The 23,422-nt window shown below is 43.4% G+C and overlaps 1 protein-coding gene across 1 annotated transcript in view; it reads right to left on the bottom strand.

The window, feature by feature from the left end:
• Positions 1 to 23,422, bottom strand: part of Ptpn13 (protein tyrosine phosphatase non-receptor type 13) — a 176,285-nt gene that overhangs the window by 52,924 nt on the left and 99,939 nt on the right. Inside the window, exons 10-20 of the mRNA XM_021162112.2 lie at positions 22,955 to 23,177; positions 20,759 to 20,833; positions 20,474 to 20,654; positions 19,442 to 19,595; positions 17,666 to 17,804; positions 16,781 to 16,933; positions 13,052 to 13,234; positions 9,576 to 9,738; positions 5,145 to 5,559; positions 4,912 to 5,006; positions 3,062 to 3,118 (exon numbers count right to left, since the gene is read on the bottom strand). Of these exons, the coding sequence (XP_021017771.1) occupies positions 3,062 to 3,118; positions 4,912 to 5,006; positions 5,145 to 5,559; positions 9,576 to 9,738; positions 13,052 to 13,234; positions 16,781 to 16,933; positions 17,666 to 17,804; positions 19,442 to 19,595; positions 20,474 to 20,654; positions 20,759 to 20,833; positions 22,955 to 23,177 (1,838 nt within the window). The remainder of the gene's footprint in view (positions 1 to 3,061; positions 3,119 to 4,911; positions 5,007 to 5,144; positions 5,560 to 9,575; positions 9,739 to 13,051; positions 13,235 to 16,780; positions 16,934 to 17,665; positions 17,805 to 19,441; positions 19,596 to 20,473; positions 20,655 to 20,758; positions 20,834 to 22,954; positions 23,178 to 23,422) is intronic.

The raw sequence follows: 23,422 nt of genomic DNA, 5'->3' as shown, positions 1-23,422 counted from the left end.
AGCCATCTCTCCAGCCCCCTATTTTTAAATTTCTATATCAGCATATTACATATTTGCTAAGGCAGTTGGGACCATATCCTGTCCATTGGATGTACACAGTCCACATCCTGGAAAGGTGTGGTGTGTATAAATGTTTTTCCACACTGAGTGAAATGACCCTGTCTCTTCTCAGTTTACTTCTTATGCATCCAGTGAGTTTTTCTGTCTGCTCTGTTTTTATGCTCACTCTGGACTTTTATTTTAATTTTAACCTTCAGCTTTGCAGATATTGTAACTGAACCTCACAGGAAGACTAGCTTTAGATATTATAATTGTCCTTGATGTCAGGCTGAACACGGTATATTGTGGGATTTTATTTATTCTTGAACACTGTATTACTTAGCATTGGCCATGATAATTACCATGAAATTAGATAAAGTTAATTTCAGGGCCTGTACTATGTTACTCTGGACAAGAGTTATTTCTTTTCTTTATTGTTCCTGGGTTTTTTATTTTTCCTCCTCTTCCTCCTCCTCCTCCTCCTTCCTCTTCCTCTTCTTCTTCTTTCTTCTCTTTTTCCGAGACTGGGTTTCTCTGTGTGGTTTGGTTGTCTTGGAACTTGCTCTGTAGATCAGACTGACCTCAAACTCATAGTGAGCTGCCTGCCCTCAGTTCCCAAATGCTGGGACTAAGGGTGTGCACCACCACCAGCAGCAGAAATTTTAACTCTCAGTAGAGTTTTAACCCCCTTGGTTGAGCAGGTTCAGAAGGGATTGTGAAGAGAAAGATTAACTGAGTCCCTCCGTAGCCAGGGGACTGGCTGGTGAGGTGAGGCTTCTAGAAATTCAAAGGGAGAAAGTTCTTACAGTTCATGGAGAGTTGGTACAAATTAACATTCTCGTCTATGAGAACTTAACTCAAAACACGTGTGTGCTATCACCACAGAGCACGTACTAGCAATCCTTTCCAAGCTTGGCCCATGTACTAACAGTTCACAGTCTCACGCCAGGAGGGTCTGGAGGGGACCGGAACTTGGTCTATCTCTGCATTCAGATCGCGGCTCCGCTGCTCTTCGGCTCTGCAGCCTTCTGCAGAGCTCATTTCTGGTTTCTCATTTGTGGAAAGGCCTTAACATCAGCGCCCAGCAGACGGGAGTCTACGTGACAAGTCAGCTGAAGTCTTAGGATGGTGGAGGGCACAGCAAGCCCTCAGGGACTGTCAATGCAGATTATTACCACTGTGGATGTGGCACAGCGAAATTATACAAGCTGCACAGACACCAAACCTCAGTCCAGGTAAGAAGCCTAATTGTCAGCACGGTGCGCCCTGACCTCGGCCCATGCACACGCTCATTTAGCTTATGATAGCTTTTCTGAGGACTGGTAATGGGGAAGGAATACAAGCAACCCTCACCCCTTCTTCATTCCCCATGTGTACTGAAGGCAGCATCTATAGTCTCTGAATCAACTGTCTCCATTACACACTCTTCCCCTGAGTAACTGGCATGTTGATTTCTACTGGAGGGAATGAAACATGTATGCATGCCGGGGCTGGAAGTTTTGGCCACAGAAGCACAATTCCATATGGTCTAACCTTACTCCACAGCACAATTCTACATGGTCCAACCTTACTCCACAGCACAATTCTACATGGTCCAACCTTACTCCACAGCACAATTCTATATGGTCCAACCTTACTCCACAACACAATTCTATATGGTCCAACCTTACTCCACAGCACAATGCTATATAGTCCAACCTTACTCCACAGCATGGTTCAACTTCACAATTTCCTTTTTTGCCTTTACTATTAGGAAAATTAGAACTAAATTTAGAGTCATCAAATTCAGCTATGTTATTATTCATATTTTGAATTATGTGCATGTGTGTCTATTTCTCTGTGGGTATTTGTCTGGGTACAGGTGCCCAAAAAGCCCAGAAGAGGGCATCAGATCCCCTGGAGTTGGAGCTACAGGCCTTTGTGAGCCACCGTGGGGTGCTGGAGACCAACTCCAGGTCCTCTGCAAGAACAAGGGCTCTAGCCAGCCAATGACATCACCAATTTTCCTTGCAAACCTCCTTCATTCTCACTAGGCTTTTCATTAACCCAGCTTTCAGGATTTAAGGGTAAGACTTGGAACAAAGTAATGTATAGGTAGATACTAATGAAATATTTTTTTCCTACCCATAAAGCTGTTAGAAAGACCAAGTAAGATGTAACAATTCTTTACATTTAAATTACAAAAATTCTGAGTACAGACTGAAGTCACTGTCCACACCTGGTCTCCCAATCCAGCTTTGTTTCTTGGGGGTCTAAGTTGAAAAGACTCATGTTTAAAGTCTTTAGTTCTAACACTCAGGATAAGACCCAAAACTGCTCCCAAAGTGTCCTCCGACGTCCCGCTGTCCTGTGAGCTTCTGCACCAGCATCCCTGTGTCCCCCGACTTCCCGCTGTCCTGTGAGTTTCTGCACCAGCATCCCTGTGTCCCCAACCTCACACTGCCGCGTGAGCTTCTGCACCAACCAGCACCCCTATGTCCCTCGGCCTCCTGCTGCCCCGTAAGCTTCTGCACCAGCACCCATGTCCCCCGACCTCACGCTGCACCATGAGCTTCCACCAACACTCTTGCTATTAGTTTGGCTTATATTTCCATGTCTCTAATCAAACTGTGCCCTTGATCTAAAATGCTCATCTCTGCTGCTTCCAGAAAAACCCTCCTCTGTGAGGCTGTTGAGTACTCCCTTGATATTTGAAACAGCAACACCAACAGCAACAACAACAAAATTAGCTCAAGCATCCCTTTAGAATTACCTCAAAACTTTCTCTCCCCTGACTACCATCTTAGCCTTCCTTCCAAGCAATGTCCTTTCCTAACTTCTCATTCATTTCCTTTGTCAGCAATAGCAAAACCACAGGTACCAGTACCCTGCGGTGACATGGAAGAACACTACTCCCCCTTTACTGTCCCACAGGGCTAAATCCTTGGCATGGGACAATCCCCCCACTTACTTCCAGATCAGTACGTACGGAACAACAGAGAGAGGATATGACGGAAATCAGGAGAGCAGCGTGTACACCTACCATTGTCTTTAAAGGGGACTTGGGATGAAGATTTTCCAGAGCTAGGCAAACTCATTCCTGTGGTATAAATTAAATTATTAGACATTTTATAAAATGGCCAGAAACTATAGAAGTATTTTTTTTCCTGAAAAAATTCACAAAGATCAATGAAACATTAAGGCAGTACTGTTTTCCTTGACTTGCGCTGAGAGAAATGTCTTATCACCAGGGGCACACTTACTATTTAAAAAATAGTAATTAATCATATTTACTTGTTTGGGCCCATAAATTTAAATGTGGTGTTTCTGACAATGACAAATACATCAAATGTGAAACATTTATAATGAGTTTCAAAAACACTTGACCAAATGTTAAAAGCAAATGTAATATTCAATGAGGATGGATAAAATAAAAAGTTAATTCAGAAAATTAAGTGGATCTTATAGATTGACTTTATTTCTGAATCTCTACTCTGTTTTTCTTTTTGGAGACAGGGTCTCACATAGCTTAGGCTAGCCTCAAGCCCACTGTATAGCCTTGAACTCTTGACCCTCTGCCTCTGCCCCACAGGTGCTGGGACTACATGTCATGCACTTCCAGGGCAGGGTACCCAGGATTTCTTACTGAACAGCCTTAACTCCCTTGATGTATCACAGACCTTTCATGCAGACTGAAGCCTTCCTGATGGGGGAGGCTTACAGCTCGTAAGACCTCATTATATGGAAGCATAATGTGAAAATCATTTCCTGAAATAATGAAGGTCTCTCTTACTCTAATTTTCAACATAAGGTTACCCTATGGGATGAAGTTGCGCCCTGTAACTGCTCCAGTCTTTTCCACTGGCTCTGTCTCAACTGACGATAGCACAATCTCTGAAAGATGCTGATGCCTCCATTCACAAAGCCATGCAGCATGCTGCAAACACCTATCAGCTACCATGCAGACTTCTCCTGTGGTGTCCAATCCAACTACAAAATGCAAAGTAAGTTGCACTTCAGATAATTAGGGCTCAACTTTGTACTCAACTTTTCTCAAAGGAGAAAAATGAGTAGAATTTGATGCCTCGTCAGGAGGAGTCCTGCTTCTCCCTGCCCCTTCTGGGCAGCAATTTAGCTTCCTGTGCTCACATATCTACGCTTTTTGGTGGGGCTTCACTGGGATTTCCTTTTTAAGATGCACGAGGCAAAGAACTGTTCAACTTATGGTGATGTTCAGATATACACACAAAACCATGGATGTACATACGCTTTCACAGAAACAGCTTGCATCCCTTTAATGGGGACAGGGTCTTACTATCTTGGTCTTGAACTCACAATCTTCTGACTTCAGTCTCCTCTGCTGTAGTTACCACATACATACAACACCTCACTGCACTGAGAGTCACACAATTTCAAAATCTAAGGTAATTAACTGGCCCCAAGTAACAAGCAGATAAAATCTGAAGAGAAGTTAAGCCAATTAAAACTTGCCGACTATCAACCACAGAGGTTTGCATCAAGTTATCTAAGGTTTTGGGGGGGCATCAACCTGCTTTTAAAATAGTAGAAACCTAATGTATCCTTCAAGAAGCAAGCACAACTATCAGAGCCCACTCCCAGAGGCTTGTGGGAAGCAGCCAGGGGATGGCAGCGCTGTGTGCGAGGCCTGGGTGCTTTCTAGGATCCTCGTGGTCTCCCCGACCAAGAGCAACCTAAGGGCACGAGGCAGTTCCAAATTCACTCAGATTTTTACTTGAGGCATTTTAGGCATTCATAGTCTGAGCGAGGAGAAGATGATGACGGAATCCACAGCAACAGACTGGCAGTTAGCACAGCTCTGCTCGCTTCACTACGGGAAGAAAGAAAGAGGGAAGAAAGCTTGGCAGTGCTGACCTACAACATATGCTTGGCCAGGGTCTTCAGTGGATGAGTCTGATTCATGGTTCCTCCTTTCGGGGCTTCTATTTAAACTGGCAACAGACTTTGAACTACAGAGGGAAGAGGAAGGCAGGAGGGGGAGTGTCAATGCAAAAAGAACACGGTGAAAATAATAAAAGGAAAACAAACGCATGACAGGAGTGGGGGCTGCAAAGGCTTTACTCCGGGTTAGTCAATCGTGCTCTTACTTATCAAGCTTGGGGAGTCCTGCCAGTGACTCTGTGTCAGATCTTGCCATCGGGTACAAGGGTTTTCCCACCAGCTCCGCAAAGGCTTGTGGGAGGGCCTCCATGTTAATGACCTGTTTCCGGTGAGGACAGAGAGAGGCCTGACTGAGATCGTGATACGATTTGCTCATCCCTCTAGGCTTTTCCTCCCAGGAAGCTTTGTCAGTCTTCTCTTTTGAACTGTTCTGCAGGGGCTGGTAAAGCGACCACTCTGAGCTGGACAGCCTCTTCAGAATCTCAGCTTGAGCTGACAGGGGCCGGACGGCAAGTTTGTTGACGGTGCTGCTGGCCAGACTGCCCGTGCTGATCGCGCGGCCCATATTAAATCCTCTAACAGACTCTGCTTGCAGGTTCAGGCTCCTAAACGAAGCTCTCTCTACAAGGAAATAGGATTGCTTTACATGACGGAAACACCTTTATGAGAAGAGTTATTTTAATAGTGGGATACAGCATGCAGGTTTTAAGCATTAGCCGGTAGCTGCAAAGTTGGCAGGGTTTCAGAAAGAGTTACAAGGCCCTGCTTTTATACATCTCTCCATCCTTTGAGCTTTTGCCAGCCTAAGCCTAACCATTTCCTACTTCGCCTATGAACTCTCTTTCATCCCATGCGTGATGACTTAGGCTGGCACACCCAAATCCCTTATGGCTTTACACACTTACAGGGGGCATTTAACACTCACAATGTTTCTGCTAAAATACCAGCAAACTAAGAACGGGGAGAAGTGGGGAATGTCTGCCAAAGCAGCTCTGCGGAGGAGAGCTTTGCCCAGAGAAGTCCTTCATCACTGTTATATTTTTAAAAGCTTAGTACAGACTGAGAAGATGGTGTAGCCCTCGTGGATACACAAAGGAACCATGAATGAGTACACCACAACTGTATGCCATGCCCGCTGAAGCTCAGCAATGCTGGGGTGAGCCTTTGGGATGCATTCTCACGTATGTCACCACTACGCCAATCCCACCTTCCTGTCTCCACCACCTTCCAAATGAACCATCAAAGACCCCAGACTTCCCCACTTTTCCTATTTATAAACGTGAATTGTCTATATGTAAATATTGTTTACTACTCAATGAAGACCAAAAAGCCTGCTTTTAGAAGTTAAATTTAGAAAACTTTTAGATCACGCCCTTGGTTCTTCTCCATCATCACAGCAGTATTTGACATTTGAACCTCTTAGCAAAACCACTGTAGCACAAGAAGATGACTAAGCAACAGAGCCTTGGGTGATTTTGCTGTTTGTGAGTTAGGCTACCGCACCACACTGGGCTCTCTGGGTCCCACTGTAACTATAGGATGAGGTGCACTCTGTCGGGAGAGGGGTACGACATCATGTCAGACAGGTGACTTAGATACCATTTCTCTTGTCTTCTACTGCACACTAGATTAATAGTATTTACAATGGGTAGAAAGGAATTGTGATTTTAATGTTTATGCATCAAAATGAGCCTTGAGTTAACATGCCCCACTATCACCAGGGGCAGTGGTCCTTGTCTGTGACTGAAGCAGAATTCAAGATCTTCATTCATACCACAGAATTCCTAATCACCTTAAACTTGGTATGTGGGGTTTCTATTAGAGCAGTTAACATTGTACTCTCTTTTACTATGAGAAGACTCTGTAATCTAAGAAGAAAACAATCAATGCAAAGATGGCAAACACCACTGATGGCAGCAATAATGGTGACCAGTTCACTTAGGTTTTGTCTCCTAAACATGGCAAAATGCTCACAGCTACCATCTCAGACACAGGATGTGAATGTAACCACAGTTGATCTCATCCATCCCACTGCCTTCTACTGGAACATATGTCAGTGTGGACCAACAGTTAAGACAACAGGAGCTGGAGTCTAACAGCAGGGCTGTGTTTCAGACTGAAGCTTGCAGCCCTGTAGCTGCAACTGAGTTTGTGACATGTGCAGAGTGCTCCCTTCTGTGGAGAAAGAAAATGAGACTCTGAAAATTCAGCTTCTTTCCTAAGACTGTTCGTACATGACCATGCTCCTGCTGTGTGGCATGCAGTGTGGAGCACAGAAGCACACAGCACAGTGCCAGTGTAGCGTCTACTACTGCTGCTACCACCACAATTACTACTGGCACTCATGGCACCATGTTACTGATTAGTAGTAAGTAGAGGGACTGATGGGGACTGAACCCAGGATCTTACATATGCCACAAGCTCATTTCCACTCAATGTATGGCCAAGTCTGCTCTGCTTGAAGTTTTCTATAGGTATGAATGTTACTTTGTAACAACCCTTTGATACATAGACCATCTGCTGGATACACTTGAAGTGCTCTATAGGTATGAATGTTACTTTGTAACAACCCTTTGATACATAGACCATCTGCTGGATACACTTGAAGTGCTCTATAGGTATGAATGTTACTTTGTAACAACCCTTTGATACATAGACCATCTGCTGGATACACTTGAAGTGCTCTATAGGTATGAATGTTACTTTGAAACAACCCTTTGATACACAGACCATCACTGTAACAATAATTTACAGACTGAAGAACTAAGAAACAGAACTTTTGAAGCATGACTGGGATTTCTGAGTCTCTAACAGTCTGGTTTAAACATAAGAAATTTTTCTTCAGATGATAATCATGCATGACTATAGTCAAGCATTCCCTAATGTGAAAATCTAAAATCTAAAATCCTCTAAGAGCTGAACAGACATTTCAAATGGAAGCTCAGCGCTTGACTTCCTTTTACAGATTTTAGTCAGAACACAAAACGGAGCATCTAAAATTATCTGTAGGCTCACGCGTGTAACGTGAAGATGAGGCAGAGACAGATTCTCTTTAGTGTTAAGGCCCATCCTTCACATGCAGATATGTGTCTGCAGATATTCTAACCTCTCAAAAACTGAAAAATATGAAACATTTTTGGTCCCCCCACACCCAAAATTTGGATCGGGGAGAACAAACTGTACTTTCTGTGTAATGCTGTGCAAGCTTCAACTTGAGACTTTTCTCTTCTGATTCCCCTATGCTATCACACTGAAAAGGTACGATCTCTCACGGTCCAGTTCTGGTTTGTACTGAGCATTGATCCAAGCAGGAATGCTGATAGCTATAATAGGATTGGTATCTTGTACTTTAAGAATATATAAAAGCACATACAATTTTTAGCAGAGCAAAGTAACACAATAAAAGGTAATTTGCTAAAAAGCATGGCTATCATATTTTTAAAATATGAGGCAATTAGGTTAAAATGCAGATCCTGGGGACCCAACTTCCAAAGATTGTGATTTTGCAGGTTCCTATAAGCTCCTAGAATCTTTCCCTTAGGGGAACACATGGTTTCCACTTTGATCCTGAGGTGAGAAACATGTACTCACAGTTGTCTTCCCCTAGGCCATGGGATAGAAAAACCTTTTCTGTAAGACTTCAGAATGAGAAAGTTTCAGAAAAGCATTCAGAAACATGGGTCACCCATGTATGTTATTAAATGCTAACTCACATACTTCAGAGTGATCCACTTAAGTCTGTAAGGATTTACTAGAAAGAAGCAATTTCAAATCTTTAATCTCAACATGTGATTGTGCATAATCAGCTTTAAATCTCAGCCCCGTCTGAGAGATTCCTGCTAGAGCTGGGTTATTTTTGCAGCAGAAAACCCACTGTCCTGGTTTCTATGGTTACTTATCACAGCCTCCAGGCAGGGATGATTCACTGCTGGGGTGCCACTTGCTCTGCCTGGACCCTGTCTGCCATGGTTCTTCCCACGCCGATCTCCAAACTCTTTAACATTTGTCCTTAAGTCCATAAGTCCATAAGTCAACTGTCACCTCTCAGAGCTCAGGCCTTCCTCCTTTGAGTCATGTGGATCCCAGAGCCCACACGGTATCATTCCTTAAGATGGCTCTGAAATTAGGAGCACTAGCTGCTGCCCTTCCATAGGACCCACGTTTGATTCCCAGCACACAGGATGGTTCACAACCCTCTGTAACTATAGTTCCAGAGGAGCCGATTCTTTCTCCTGGCTTCTGTGAGCCCTGTACACATGTGGTATACAGTCAGACAAAACACTCACATGTGTGAAATGGGATAATTTAAAACCTCCCTGCAGATTATCATTTCAGAGCTGAGACTTCCACAGTGGTAAAAGCTTTTAACCCCTTTTCAAGAGTCCATGCTTCTCTGCAGTACTGTTTCCAAGTGAACAGGATGCTGGCTTGGCAACTATACAGACTTAAGTTAGACAAAGGGATACCCTGTGAAGTTTCATCCAAACACTTTCGCAGTTTCTTTTAAAAATGTGTGGCAGAAATCATGCATTCGTCCTGGTGCCAGCTGTGTGAAGCAGGCCACTCTCCCGGAGTCACAGGAGACAGGTGGCTTCCCCCTCCCCCGGAGTCACATGAAGCGGGCCACGCCCCCTTACCTATGTCTTGGGCATCCTGGTTGCTCTGCCGCGCCCTCATCTGCAATTGGAACTTGTGCTGGGAGGAGCACAAGTGCAGCAGGTACTGGCATGCCTTGCTGCTGTCTGTCTGGAACGCATGCTTGATTCCATCTGACGTGTTCTGTAACGTGATTTTCTTCTTCTGTAATAGTAACCGGAGGTATTTCTAATTAGGAAGTTTTCCCATGACTTTCTATATGACCAAATATTTTAACCTATAATTAATATGTAGAGATATTTATATTTCCATTTATTAGGATAAGTATCCTTTAACATCCTTTCACTGATACCAAATATAAATATAAATGTAGGAACTATGATTCTATAACTAAGCAAAGTTGACACATAAATTAGTATTAACTGCCACTTTCAGCAATTGTAGCTTCAATCACACTGTACTCGATTCATCATCAAGAAAAATTTTGAAATACTGCTGGGAGGTGCGGGGGGTGGCAGGGAAGCTGGAGAGATGAGTCAGTGGTTAAAGCAATGGCTGCTTTGACAGAGGACCTGGCTGTGAGCACCTAATACATAGGTGTAACCCCAGCTTAGGGGACCCAACACCCTCTCTGGCCTCCAGAGGCACTGAATGCAGGTGGCACAGACATACATGTAGGCTGAGTTCATGGATGTATTTTGAACATCTTCTTCCAGAAATTGAAGTAAGTTTTAGAAATCACATTTATACTTTTGAGTTGATGGGAATGTTCGTGAATATTACTAAGAATGATAAGAACTATGTATTCAGTAACCCGAGTATGTAAGAGTTAAAGACATTTTAAAATTGACAGTAATGCTAGAGTTATGATTCAGCTAAGGAGGGTCTGGGGGGTACAAAGCTGTGGTGGCACAGCTGGGCAGGGGAGGTACATCCCATCCCCGCATTCCCAGGTACGGGGTAGGAGGAGGAGGAGGAAGGGGAGGAGGTACATGGGAGGAGGAGGAGGAAGAGGAGGAGGAAGAGAAAGAGGAGGAGGAGGCAAGAGGAGCACTGGAGCCTGGAAACTCAGGACCAGCGTTGGCAGCATGAGCATATGGCCTCCCAGACAACAAGGGGGTGGGGATAAAGAAAAGAAACACATGACAGAAGTGATACCAAGTGATATAACTTGAGACTTAAATACTTTAGTATTTAGAGATGGCTATTTTTTACCAAGTTCAAGAAAAGTAGAAAAATAATAAACCAATTTCTTTTGGCTGATATTTCTTGAAAGATGATATAACTTACGAAGAGAGCCTCCTAGAACCTGTGGTCTGTGCTGAAGTTTTCAGGTGGTCCCTACACCTTAAAAAAAAGATGCATCTAACAAGCCAGGGAACACAGCAAATAATGGACATTTACTTAAGTGAGGTTAGATTCTATTCCAGCTATTACCTACTATGCAAATTAGTCTCTACTATCTTTACTTCAAACATAGAAATAGGCACAGAAAAGTCAGATTTAGTAAGAGCCCAAAATTATATGATGAGAATACTACCTAAAACACTGCAGCCTTACTGATGTATAAAATTTTAAATAGACTTCTTATATAAATTTACATTAAAGATCTTTATACTTGGGCTGGAGAGATGGCTCAGCAGTTAAGAACACTGACTGCTCTTCCAGAGGTCCTGAGTTCAATTTCTAGCTACAATATGGTGGCTCACAACCATCTGTAATGGGATCTGATGCCTTCTTCTGGTGTCTCTGAAGATAGCTACAGTGTACTCATATAAATAAAATAAAATTAAAAATTTTTTTTTATAATTTTAATTAGAAACTAATACTAATACCATAAACAAAATGCAACAATAAAAATGAACACTAGAAAACAAAGGGAAAGACATTATAATGAACGCAGTAAGTTAGAGAAACATTCTTAAGTTCTAGGTAGAGATTGGTGCTCCTGAATCTCTGGGATGGAACCTGACTTCACTTTGTTAAAAATAAAACCCAGCAAGTGTGAGAATATGTTAAAATAGAGTGGCATCAAACTAGAATCTTGATTACGGGCACACCTAGTAACTGTTCAGATGGCTGGCTATATTGTTATCCCTAACAAATGTACCCCTTAACTACTGCCACGGAGTTCTCAAGACACTAAAATCCACTGCAGTAAATCTAGTGATCAGCATGGAAGGTAGAATCTACTCAATCTTCAGAAGAGCTGCAGGACAGGGATCTAGAATAAACAGCCAACGGTAGGCAGAGCCCCCCGCCAGAGGGACCTAGAGGTCCAGAGTAATTACAGAAGGCTGCATTACACACAATGTGCCGTTTGAGACAAATGAGCAGAATGCTTGGTTCCGATGGCTGATTGGATGGACAGAAAGTGCATACGAGGGAGGGCTTGTGAGAACTGAGAGGGGTGCAGGATAACTTTATCTAAGTTTCCTTCATAAATTTGTTCTACTAAATACCCACTTGAAAAAATTAATTAAGTCCAGGTAATTTCTTGGTTTCAACAGTTTTAAAATGATGAAAGATCTGTCAATCTCAGAGGGAAACTCTACATGTCATAGGAAGCAACCAACCCCAAGGTCTAGATCTGATTTTAAAGGCGCCTTATCCAGAATACAGCAGAATCTTTATATTCTTATGAATATTATTTTTGTGAGAACCTATGTCAGCCCAAATATCAGTAGTCCTCAAATATCATTAGACCATAAGTACACAAATGTATTTTTGTTCTTCTCTGAGGCTCTGAGGTGTGCCAGATGACACTTCAATGTTCAGATACTCCACATTCAAGAACAGAATATGTTTTGGAGATAACTACCTTTTTTTTTTTTTTTCCCTTCAAGACAGGGTTTCTCTGTATAGCCCTTGCTGTCCTGGAACTCACTTTGTAGACCAGGCTGGCCTCGAACTCAGAAATCCACCTGCCTTTGCCTCCTGAGTGCTGGGATTAAAGATGTGCACCATCACGCCTGGTGATAACTACCTTTTTAAATGCATTTCCCACCCCCCTGCTAAAAGTCACTTTTCTAATAATATCACGGTAGAGGGTAGACTCTAAAATCTAAAATTTTAGCAATTCATGGCATTAGTTTCTGAAGCTCAGTGGTCACCGGACCTCTGGCCTCACATAACAGGCCTATGAGAGCCCCACCCTTGAGCGTCACAGGCTCATTAGAAGGGAGATAACCATCTATCTTAGAAATATCAGGGGTGTTCCTCTACGCGAGGGATTATGGCTGTAGAGTAAGTTCTCATCTAGTAGAGTCCAACTCAGTTGTAATTTAACTCAAATTAATTGAGCATATAACCAGTTAGGAATGCATCCCTAGGCTTTGGGAAGATCAAAACAAAACCAGAAACCAGAAGCGAAATCTCAGTAAGATCACCTATAACTAAAAAGGGGAAAGAGCTTTATGTAGTACTAAGGTTTACGATGGAAAGTCAGTAAACTGTTACAATTAAAATCAGTTACACCAGTTAACAATATAACAAAAAGAGCTTAAAATAGACATACTGAAAAGGAAATCTTTTTTGTTTCCCTCCACGGGAAGCGAAGGACCAAGGCACGGACTCCATTGTGAACCTCAAAGACCAGCACACCTTTGGAACAGACCCCCAGCAGTATTCCTGTCTGTGACTTCTTCTCAGGGTGTACCCGGTGAAAGTGAACGCCATACTCTGTCAGCCTTTGGCAGACCTGTTGGAACACACAGAGTGATGCACGTGCGTTAACAGTGGTGTACAGGGGAGGGGTTAGACTTGGGTCAGCGCACTCAGTAACATGTGACATCCATATTCCGAAAATGTATTCCCAGTACTCGCTTTAAGTGACAAATGAAAACAAACCCAAACCACATTAGAGGGCTAAAAAGAGGAAGGAGCCAAGTGTCTGACACTTAAAGAACTTGTAAGGGTGGATGAGGCCAAGAGCACTAAGTCAGGACATGGAAAACACTAAAAGAAGCAACAAGAAGTCATAGCAGTAACAAAAGAAGTCAGCTGCTGGTAACCAGCCTGCTGTCACAGGTTTCCCAGGGAGGTAAGCAATGGCTGTCTGTCTCTGATTGTGGGGCTAAAGATGCTTACTATTTATGAATTTTTCTCTTCCTTTAACTCTATGCTATTCTAAGACAAAAAGCCACTGGCTTCTGATAATTAGCTCCTGCTGTTAGCAGCAGGGGACTAAGGGGGTGGGGGGGAAGCTTGGGATTGAGAGATGGTTCAGCAGTTATGAAAACTGGAACCATTTCCAGAGGCTCTGAGCCCTGAGTTCAATTTCCAGCAACCACATGGTGGCTCACAACCCATCTGTAGTGGGATCTGATGTCTTCTTCTGATGTGTCTGAAGACAGCCACAGTGTACTCGCATTCATAAAATAAATCTAAGAAAGAACGAAAGAACGAAAGAACGAAAGAACGAAAGAACGAAAGAACGAAAGAAAGAAAGAAAGAAAGAAAGAAAGAAAGAAAGAAAGAAAGAGAGAAAGGAAAGAAAAGTCTTAGTTAATATACTCTTTTCTCTCTGGCTCTAGGGTCCCTCACTGAAAATGTGGGAGGTTCGAGTTCTTTAACTCTTCGTGAACCAGAGAGAAAAGAAAAGAATAAAAGAAAGAAATGAGAGAAAATCCAGGCACTAAGAAAAAACACTCATTCTGGATAAAGCAGAGAAAGAAAGGCTCCAACCACTTTACACACACACACACACACACACACACACACACACACACACACACNCTCCAACCACTTTACACACACACACACACACACACACACACACACACACACACACACACTCACACACACACACACTCACACACACACTCTCTCTCACACATACACACTTACTTAGTGGGAGGAGCAAAGCTCCATATGGCAAGCTCCAACAACCACGATTTTCTGTTCTCAGTATATATATATATACTGTCTCTAAGATTATCTCACACAACTGTCAGGCAAACATCAAAGTGGGATAATAAATTATATGGTTTTCTAAATACTTTTACATTCCAATAATTTCATAGTAAGTTTAAGGCATGGATTCATGTCATAGATTGATAAGGTCTAAAGAGTTACAGCAACATTGTTTACATGTCTTTCCATTAAGACTGGTATCTCACTAAAGATTCATTATCTGTTACTAGCCCCCCCCCCATAAGTTCATTATAAGTTTAAAACTAAAATTTTTATGCCATAAGTTAGCATGGTTTTGTCAAGAGACAAATCATTTGCCTTGTGTGTTACTAGTTTTGAAGTTTTGTATAGATAAACTAGTCAATGCTTTATTTTTTGTCCTTGTACCTACAGGTCCTTGTCCATTTCCAGTTCATGACCTCTAGTGACCAGGGAATGATCTCATACCTGACCTAAAGGAATGTTTTCCTTCATCGTAAACTTGTTCCAAGCCTGATTTCTTCTTTTAGTGCAATTAGCCCGTGACACATGAAGGTCTACAGAGCTCTACCTGCAGCTTCTACACTACAGAGGACCTGTACTTGCATACATTTAGGAACTCTATAAATTCATTATTAGGAATTATGAAATCATCAACTTGTCTACACAGCATTACTGTATGAGAGTACATCTTCATGTTGATTTGTAGAAAGTCTGCCTAATAGGGTGGGCAAATGCCCAGGAATCATTAGGCTGTCTAATAGTGACAGGAAAGATATATCAACTGCAAAAAGCAATCCTGGGATGAAGTCTCTAAAGACCCTGCATTCTTAGAGTTCATCCATGGCAGGCCATGAAAAATGGTGGGCCATCTCCAGAATATCCACTTGCATGTCTTTAGCTTTTCTTAAATGGCTTCTGACAGTCAGTGACAGAATATAAGGGCAGACTCAGACTGAGAAATAAGTATATGTCAGGCATGCATCTGGCAAAGGAACTATATCCATAATATATAATGGAAGCATACTTTGCTGAGTCAATCAGATGGGAGGGAAATTGAAAAATGTTTAAGTATACATATCAAAAAAGCAGCTAGATAAGTGGAAAATGAAACATAAGAAAATAGTCAATGAAAATAATAAGAAAGACAAACTAAACTTGTAATTCTGGGGCTGGAGAAATGACTCAGTGCTTAAGATCACATACTGCTCTATACAAGATTCCCAGCACCCATGTAGAGTGAATCACAATGGTGTATAACTCCAGCTCTAGAGGCTGGGACATCTGTGGCTTCCATTGATACCTACACTTACGTGTGCACACACACACACAGACACAAACATGTACATATGTGTGCACACATGTGTGTATGTACAAGCAATATTAGAAATCAATAAATCTAAAAGCTATCTTTAAATACCCTAAACATCATCACTTCTTACCCACCCTCAAGGCTAAGATGGAAAGGGCAGAGGAGGACACAGCTGTCTCTGCGGAGAGCGGGGCCTGCGCTGCATTTGAGGAGGTGGCTAGAGAGCTGCAGAGCTTCAGCATCCTTATAAATACACACTGCTGTTGAGCACGTCCAGATACTGAACACAACGGCTATGGAGAACTGAGTTCACAGCCTGACCTCAAGTGTGCACTGAAAGCAAACCTGCTTTGGTTTTCTTATCACGAATCCCTTAAAGATAAAAAAAACTTTAGAGATGTTATGACGCCTCTTCCGAGATATGTGTAGAATGAGAAACTTGGCTCTCTACACTATGGATCAGCAAACAGAAGGTATACTCTCCCCATGGCTGCTGGAACTGAATGTTCTCTAAGCTTCTTATATTGAAACCTTAATTAGTTCAACCTTTCCTATCATAAATACACTTTATTGACCTGTAAGCTGATGGCAAAGCTCAAATCATAAGCCACTTTTTTCGGACGTTTTGTATCTATGAGGTAATTATCATTCATACAAAGACCAATTCTCATCTGCAGAATAAGGGTAAGCAGTTCTAGCATGAGTGTGAACTTGCCCCTCACACCTACTCAGTCAGTTCAACTGTTTCTTTTTGTGAAACAGCTTGATTTTTCAGACACAGAACAGGGTGAAGACACAGGATTCACAGGCAGGCAGCAGGTGTGGGTTCAACTAAGAGTTCTGTCCCTCACCGTGCTCCCGACCATAAAGCATCATGATTTCTTTGAGCCCTGTTTTCTCTTTCACAGATGAGAATTAAACTGCTATAGTTTCAGGCAGCAAGCAGAAGCAAGCAGCTGGAGACTGCAGAGGGTCAGATACCAACCCCCAGCTTCTATGAACCTGCAACACTGCTTATTACTGGTCACTCTGCATGCTTACCTTTAAGAACTCTAGCTCTGTCTCCTTCTCGGAAGCGCCTGCATAGGTGTTATGCAGTTTGGGTAACTCTTCTTTAATGTAGGACACGTCCAGCTTCTCCATCACCCTGGCGGGCAGGTAATGTTCCAGGCGAAAGTAGGACACGCCATGAACCTAGGGGGAAGAACGCTGTTGTCAACAGTCCTGCCTGCCTATCGCTGATGGCAGGCCTCTTTCTCCTTCTTAAAGTTCTTGTCTCTGCCAAGAGAAGAAATGCTTTAACCTCTCTCTAGAGAATGCATCTCTCTTTTCTTTGGTGAGTTAGAATAGCTGGACTTATTGGCAAGTCTCAAGGGAGGACACAGAGGGCCTTGTGCCATTACAGCTTAAGCATAATGTGGTAATGCAAGGGGTGGGCTCTATCATCTGCTTCCTACTAGGTCTCTTTCATTCAAGAACATGGAGCTTTGAGCATGGTTCTTTGTACCATGGCCTCTGCCTGGCTCATGGCCTGCCACTGTGTGAAAGGCAGGGTCCCTCAAGTCCATGCTTGACCAATACACCCTCTACTGAGTCTCTTTATTGCTTAGAACATGGGGAATGGAGGGTTTGGAACTCGATAACCCTAACCTCCAAAACAAGACAGTTTTAAACAGAATAATCAGAGTCCACCTAGGGGATAGGTGCCAGGGCACTATGAGGAACCAAAGGAGTTTAAGATCATCGTAAGGTCAGCCATGATTTCCGCTAAGAACAGTGCGAAGGCTGATGTTGTAACTTGGTGGGAAACGCTTGTCTGGCATGCCCTGGTTTTGATAGCCATCATCGAAGCAAAGCAAAACACAGACAGAAAATGAACACATTTACCAATACCTACTTCATCTGGCATGGGGAAAACAAGCCTACCTCTGGCTGATAATCTCCATACTCTGCCTGGAGAGCCAAGGATGCGAGAAGCAGGGCGGCCTCGTCGTCACAGTGCACCCTCTCGTCCAGAAGGTCTTTCCTCAGCTGAAGGTAATACTGATGGCACGTGAGGTCGTGTCTGTTGAAATACAGATGCACATGCATACCTTGACTAGAGGTCGAACCCTGGGAGGATTCTGATCATATGCATCGTTTCTAGCATACATGTTTCCAACTATGGTTGTTATTAAGCTGTTCTAGGGCACTCAGTGCAAGTTTGACCACTGCCTTGCTTGGCCACCATCAGGAAGCTTCTTGGTGCAGTAAATGGGAACTAACAGGGAGAGCCACGACAGGATAATGAGCAGAAAGTGGGAGGCTTTGGAGCGCTCGGTCCTAAAGGGGATGTCTCCATCAAACCCTGCCCTCGGGGTTCAGGGAGCCATGTGGCAGAGGAGGTGACACACTGTAAGATGCATGACTCTGTGTTGGGCATACACGACCCAGGACTGGTGCACAGAGACTGGTAGCACATACAGGCCTGCACAGGTTCAAGTCCGACAGGGTCTCAGTCCTGAGAGTTGGGAGTGGACACAGGCTCCTACCAATAACCAAAAAGCTACCTGCAATTGATACCTGCTTGCAAAGGAAAACTTATTTTCTCCAATGGAGTCTCTCAGGGCGTGGCGCCCATACTTAAGAGCAGGTTCAAGCCCAGTAGTAGGCGGACAACACAAAGCCAACTCAGTGGTAGTTTGTAGACCTTCTGCTTCATTTTGCTTTGTTGGGGCTTGTTTATTTTGTCTACTTGGTCATTTGTTTGTGTATTTTGCTTTCTGGCTTTGAGGGTTTCTGTGTGTATTTCTTTTTCTTGTTTATTTACTTTGTTATGAGAGAGAGAAGGAGAGGGAGAGAGAGAGAGAAAATGAGAGAGGAGTTGAGTAAGTGGGGAAAATCTGGGGGAGATAAGGGAGGAGAAAATGTGACCAGAATTATAGTTTTTTTTTTCAATACAAAAAATTTTTTTAAAAAGAAGTTGTTTAAGGGCAATACTGACAGCACCCTTAGTTTGCAGGTCATATGAACACTCCATGAGCTGTGCAAACGCCTGAAGTTATGAAAAGCACCAGACCTTGTACAATGCATTTCCCTAAGCGCACACTTGCTGGGTCAAGGCTAAAGTACAGTTTAGGGGCAGTAAGAAGCTAAGCACCGATGACAGGGAACTCAGTCTCGCAGACTCTCTCGCTTCCTTACTAGGTCAAGAGCTTTTACCTGCTCCCTTTAAGGAAGCACTGTACAGCTCCCTGGCCTGCCAGAGCTGCCAGTCACGACTCCTGTGCTTTGGAGCCACCAGTAAGTAGTGGCTTCGCCAACAGGAGCACAGTGGTGTCACTGAACTGATGACATGAGACAGTTAAGCAATTAACAGGCAGGAGGTGAACGCTGCACGGGTACCCGGGGTGAAGGGACAGCTCGTGCCCTAGGCCGAGTGTAAAGGGTGACAGATTTCATCAAAACACTCAGAGCATCACATAACAGAGAGGAATGAAAACTGTTTGTGGACGGAATTTTCCAGAGCAGTGTCTGATCATGAATGAGCACTAGTGACTGAAACCATGGCCACAAGAACACGGATGAAGGAGGACCGTTACATTTCTTTTAAATGAAAAAGAAGAGATCGTCCTGGATCCAAATCAAGGGGTTTGTGCCAGTCGGTTAGAGGTCAGCAGAGTGGGCCCAGAAAGAGCAAGAGAGAAAGCCTTGTGCACTCACTGTATCAGACTAACATCATCCATGAAAAATTTAATTCGGAAAAACAACGTAAAGTCAACGGCAGCCTTGCCCTTTCTCTTCGGTTCTTCCTTCCACCCCTCCGGGGCCACTTTGGTTAATTTTAAGTCAGGATCAACAAAGAAATATTCATTCTCTGAAACAGAATGAGAAAGGCATTCAGCAAGCATGGAGAGTTTTCCTTTGATGTCTTCATTTCTGTTGAATGTATTAATAAAAAGAACAAGGCCCTTCAGAAGTACAGCAGGGGCTGAGCGCTGCATAAGGCTGGCTCAGTGTGGATCAGTCTTCAAAATCAGGCGGAGACAGGCAGACCTGGACTGAGATCCCGGCCACGTCTTACTGCCTGTGAGAGTAAATTCCTCTTCCACCCCGGACATCGATCTCCCTGTCGGTAAGATCAGGATGATGCTGGATTCTGCACTGTAGGCGATTATAAGAATCCAATGACAAAATAAAGTGCGCTGGAAGGCAACCCTTAGAGCACAGGTCTGCAGTGAGTATTAGCTATTAGTCACTAATTAAACAGCAGGTCTACAAAGCCTGACGTGCACAGAATGTTTAAGAAATAAAGAGATCTGTCTCAAAGGTATCTGCAGGTAGATAACACTATTTGGTCAGTCCAGGATGGGGGTGGGGTGAGTAAGCCCTAGAGGTTAAGTCCTAGCTCTTTCCACCCCTCTGGGGCTACTTTATTTTAAATCGAGATTAAAAAAGAAAGTACTAATTTAATTGCATACTTAATGGGTGACTCTACAGGATGGATTATTCATTTTTAAAGCACAAGCATTTAAAAAAAAACTACATAGATATGGAAAGAGCCTCACAAACACAATAAATGAAACTGGGAAAAAGTCTCTAAGTGCCTTCTGCTCCTTCTCAGCATCCACCGACCTGCCTATTTAATTACTCTTTCCCCCGCCCCCGAATGAAGCCTGGCTCAATAAGAGGTCCAGGGTGCCATCTTGATGCCAGGTTTTCCACTGCGAACTCTGAATCAAAACATGGAGATACCTTTGCGGGTGGCGAGAGCAAACAAATGGTGCTCCACCAAGCCGATGTGAGCCACGACCATGTCGAACACATCCTTGCAGATGGTCTTGGTGTCGCAGGTGAGCTCCAGCCGCTGCCCGCTCAGGAGCCTTATGTTCACTTTCCTCCGCTGGTCCTCACTCTTCCCCTTCTTGGTCTGCGACTGAAAAGAAGTCTTTATTAAAGCAGCCCTTGACCATTAGACTTGCTTTAGAGAATCACTAGACACATGTCCTAAGAGGGACAGAAGTTGGAGTTCCTACTTACGAGGATAGACCGTGGCAAATCCAAAGATACAAATGGCTCAACTGTCATCTTCACAAACTCAGGTCCAAAGAAATTCTGCAAGTCATACAAGCGGAATATATTATTTTTACTATTTATCCTAGGTCCTTATTTAAAAGGCAGCAATGCAGTAATAAGAAAGCACACATCAGAAGAAGAGGCTGCAAAGCAAGTGTAGAAACTTTGAGTGAAGGACACTGGCTTTTGCTTAGAAGTGGAGCATGCTTTATGCAGATTTTTTTTTTAGTCAACCTTTTAATTTTTTAATTAAAAACTGCAATTAAACCATTTTCATTCCTACTTCCAATCCCCACCATACTTATTTTATTCCCTTTCAAACTTGTTAATATATATATATATATATATATATATATATATATGTAAAACTATATATAACCATAACTATGCAGAGATTTTTATGGTGTGTGCGTGCACCCCTGTGTGTGTGTGTGTGTGTGTGTATTTTCATGTAGGTGGCTAAAACTAAGGTGCGGGGAGAGGGTCTGTGCATGTGAGTGCCCCCCATGCTTGTAGAGAATTATCACATCTGAAGCCCATATCATTTGTATGACATCCTATTTATCATCTCCTTTTGATACAGGTATGGTTATAATATTTAACTGGTAAACTTTCATCAAATTCCTTCCATTTACCTCAGAATACATTTAGTCATGTTTTATTGTCAGTCTAAAACTTTGGAGTGGTACATTGTCTAAGGAATTAATTCCACATATAAAAGATTAGGGTGATGAAATGTTCACAATACTCCTTGAGAAAACAGTCCCAGTTCAGAGTTCTGTTCAGGGTCTAGTACGTAAAGAAGAATATGGCAAACAGAAAGGCCTTCCCTGATCAGAATGTGAGATCCAGCATTTTCCTTCCTGCCTTGAATACTGGGGTGAGAACCTGAGGCTTGGCATTAGTCCAGTCGTCTCTGAGAGGCTCGGCAGGGCTGGGGAGAGGGCCCGGCAGTCAGCACAGGCTGCTCCTAAAAGGAAGGGACTGCAGCCCAGTTTTCCTGTACCCACACGGCAGCTCATAACCCTTAGAAACGCCAGCTCTCGGGGACTCTCAGGGTGTGGTGTTTTATCCTCTACAGGCCCTAAGCACACATGCATGCGTGCACAGACATATATGCAGGGAAAACACTCATACACGTAAGATGATGTTACTGATGGTGGTGGTGGTGAGAGAATTTTATAGAAAAAGAGACTCAGTAAGTGAGGACCCTGAATGCCTGAGCAGAGGTGGATGGACTTACAAAAGTATTCCTGCTCCTGAACCAGCCTTGACCTCCACAGCTCATCTGTTGACTATGGGCTAATGGATTCCTTACTATAAGGAAGTGGCTTCCTGTTATACTGAAAAAAGCCAGGTGCCCTCAAGGATCATATATGTGTTACTCATATTTTTGTCTTTGTTTTGTTTTTGTTTTCTTCGTAAGCATTTCTCCTGAGATGGGTGTGCTCTGCTGCTCAGATATTCTTCACACTGCTAGACAATGAGCTTGCTTCAACCTCCTGAGACTAATGCCGGGAAATACATGTGTATTTCTCTCTGAAAGATGTGATCTTGCTGTGCAGCCTAGGCTGGCCACGGGATATCTATGCCACCCAGGTTACTCTCAGCATCATGATGGCTCTGACTCAGTCTCCTGAGCGCAGAGTATAGGAATGGACAGGTATGCCCAGGTACACATGTAAATCACAATGCAGTTAAGCCACTCTAAACCCACCTAGTAACATTCTGAAACTGAAATCATGGAAGCAGCTAAATACTGATTTTATTATCACTCAAGACATCTAATCCCGGGGAAAACTAATTTGGAATCTCAATCTCACTTACAGGCATCTTAAGGATATCTATAGCAGCTTCTTATTTAGCATATATTAATTATAAACAATGGGTTTCCTCACGACACTTCCATCCACTCCTCTCTTCCGTCCCTCCCCAGCCGCCGTCCTCTTCCCAATCAGTATTCCTTCTACTTTCAGGTCTTTTTAAAAACCTGTTCTTTGTGGCCCGCTGAGTTTAGCGAGGGTCTCGGACAGGAACATGTGTGAGAGGCTATTTACCACAGGACAGGTAGCTAGCTCATCTGTGGCTGTTCTACTGAAGAAAACCTACTACTGACCATCAAAGAGCCAGTCTGGACACAGTGGGCAAGAGCAGCCTCACCCTGAGCTTCCTCTGGGTCATGGCTGTCTCCAGGGCCATTTCCCTTAGGGGGTCTCTAGAGATGTCGAGCATGGAAGCTTTGACGGTGTCCCCTGGATACAGGCTGAGCCGCGACTGTCGGAGAGCCATCCTGGCTTGCAACTGCATCATTTCTTCCTCTTGACGCCTTAGCATTATGTCCTGATTGACCAAGTTGCCTTCAAGGGATGTTTCATATTGTCTACTGCAGAGAAAAGAGAAAAGGAAAAAGAAAGTCTGGCCAAAAAAAATAGAAAAAACAAAAAACAAAGCTGTTTCAAGGCTATAATGTAGCAAGTTCCATGGCAAGTAAGGTATTAAGAATGTAAATAAGCCGGGCGTGGTGGCGCACGTCTTTAATCCCAGCACTCGGGAGGCAGAGGCAGGCGGATTTCTGAGTTCGAGGCCAGCCTGGTCTACAAAGTGAGTGCCAGGACAGCCAGGGCTATA

Source organism: Mus caroli, chromosome 5 (genome assembly GCF_900094665.2).
Source record: "Mus caroli chromosome 5, CAROLI_EIJ_v1.1, whole genome shotgun sequence".
Taxonomy (NCBI): Eukaryota; Metazoa; Chordata; class Mammalia; order Rodentia; family Muridae; genus Mus; species Mus caroli.
This window is presented reverse-complemented; position numbering and strand designations above follow the sequence as displayed.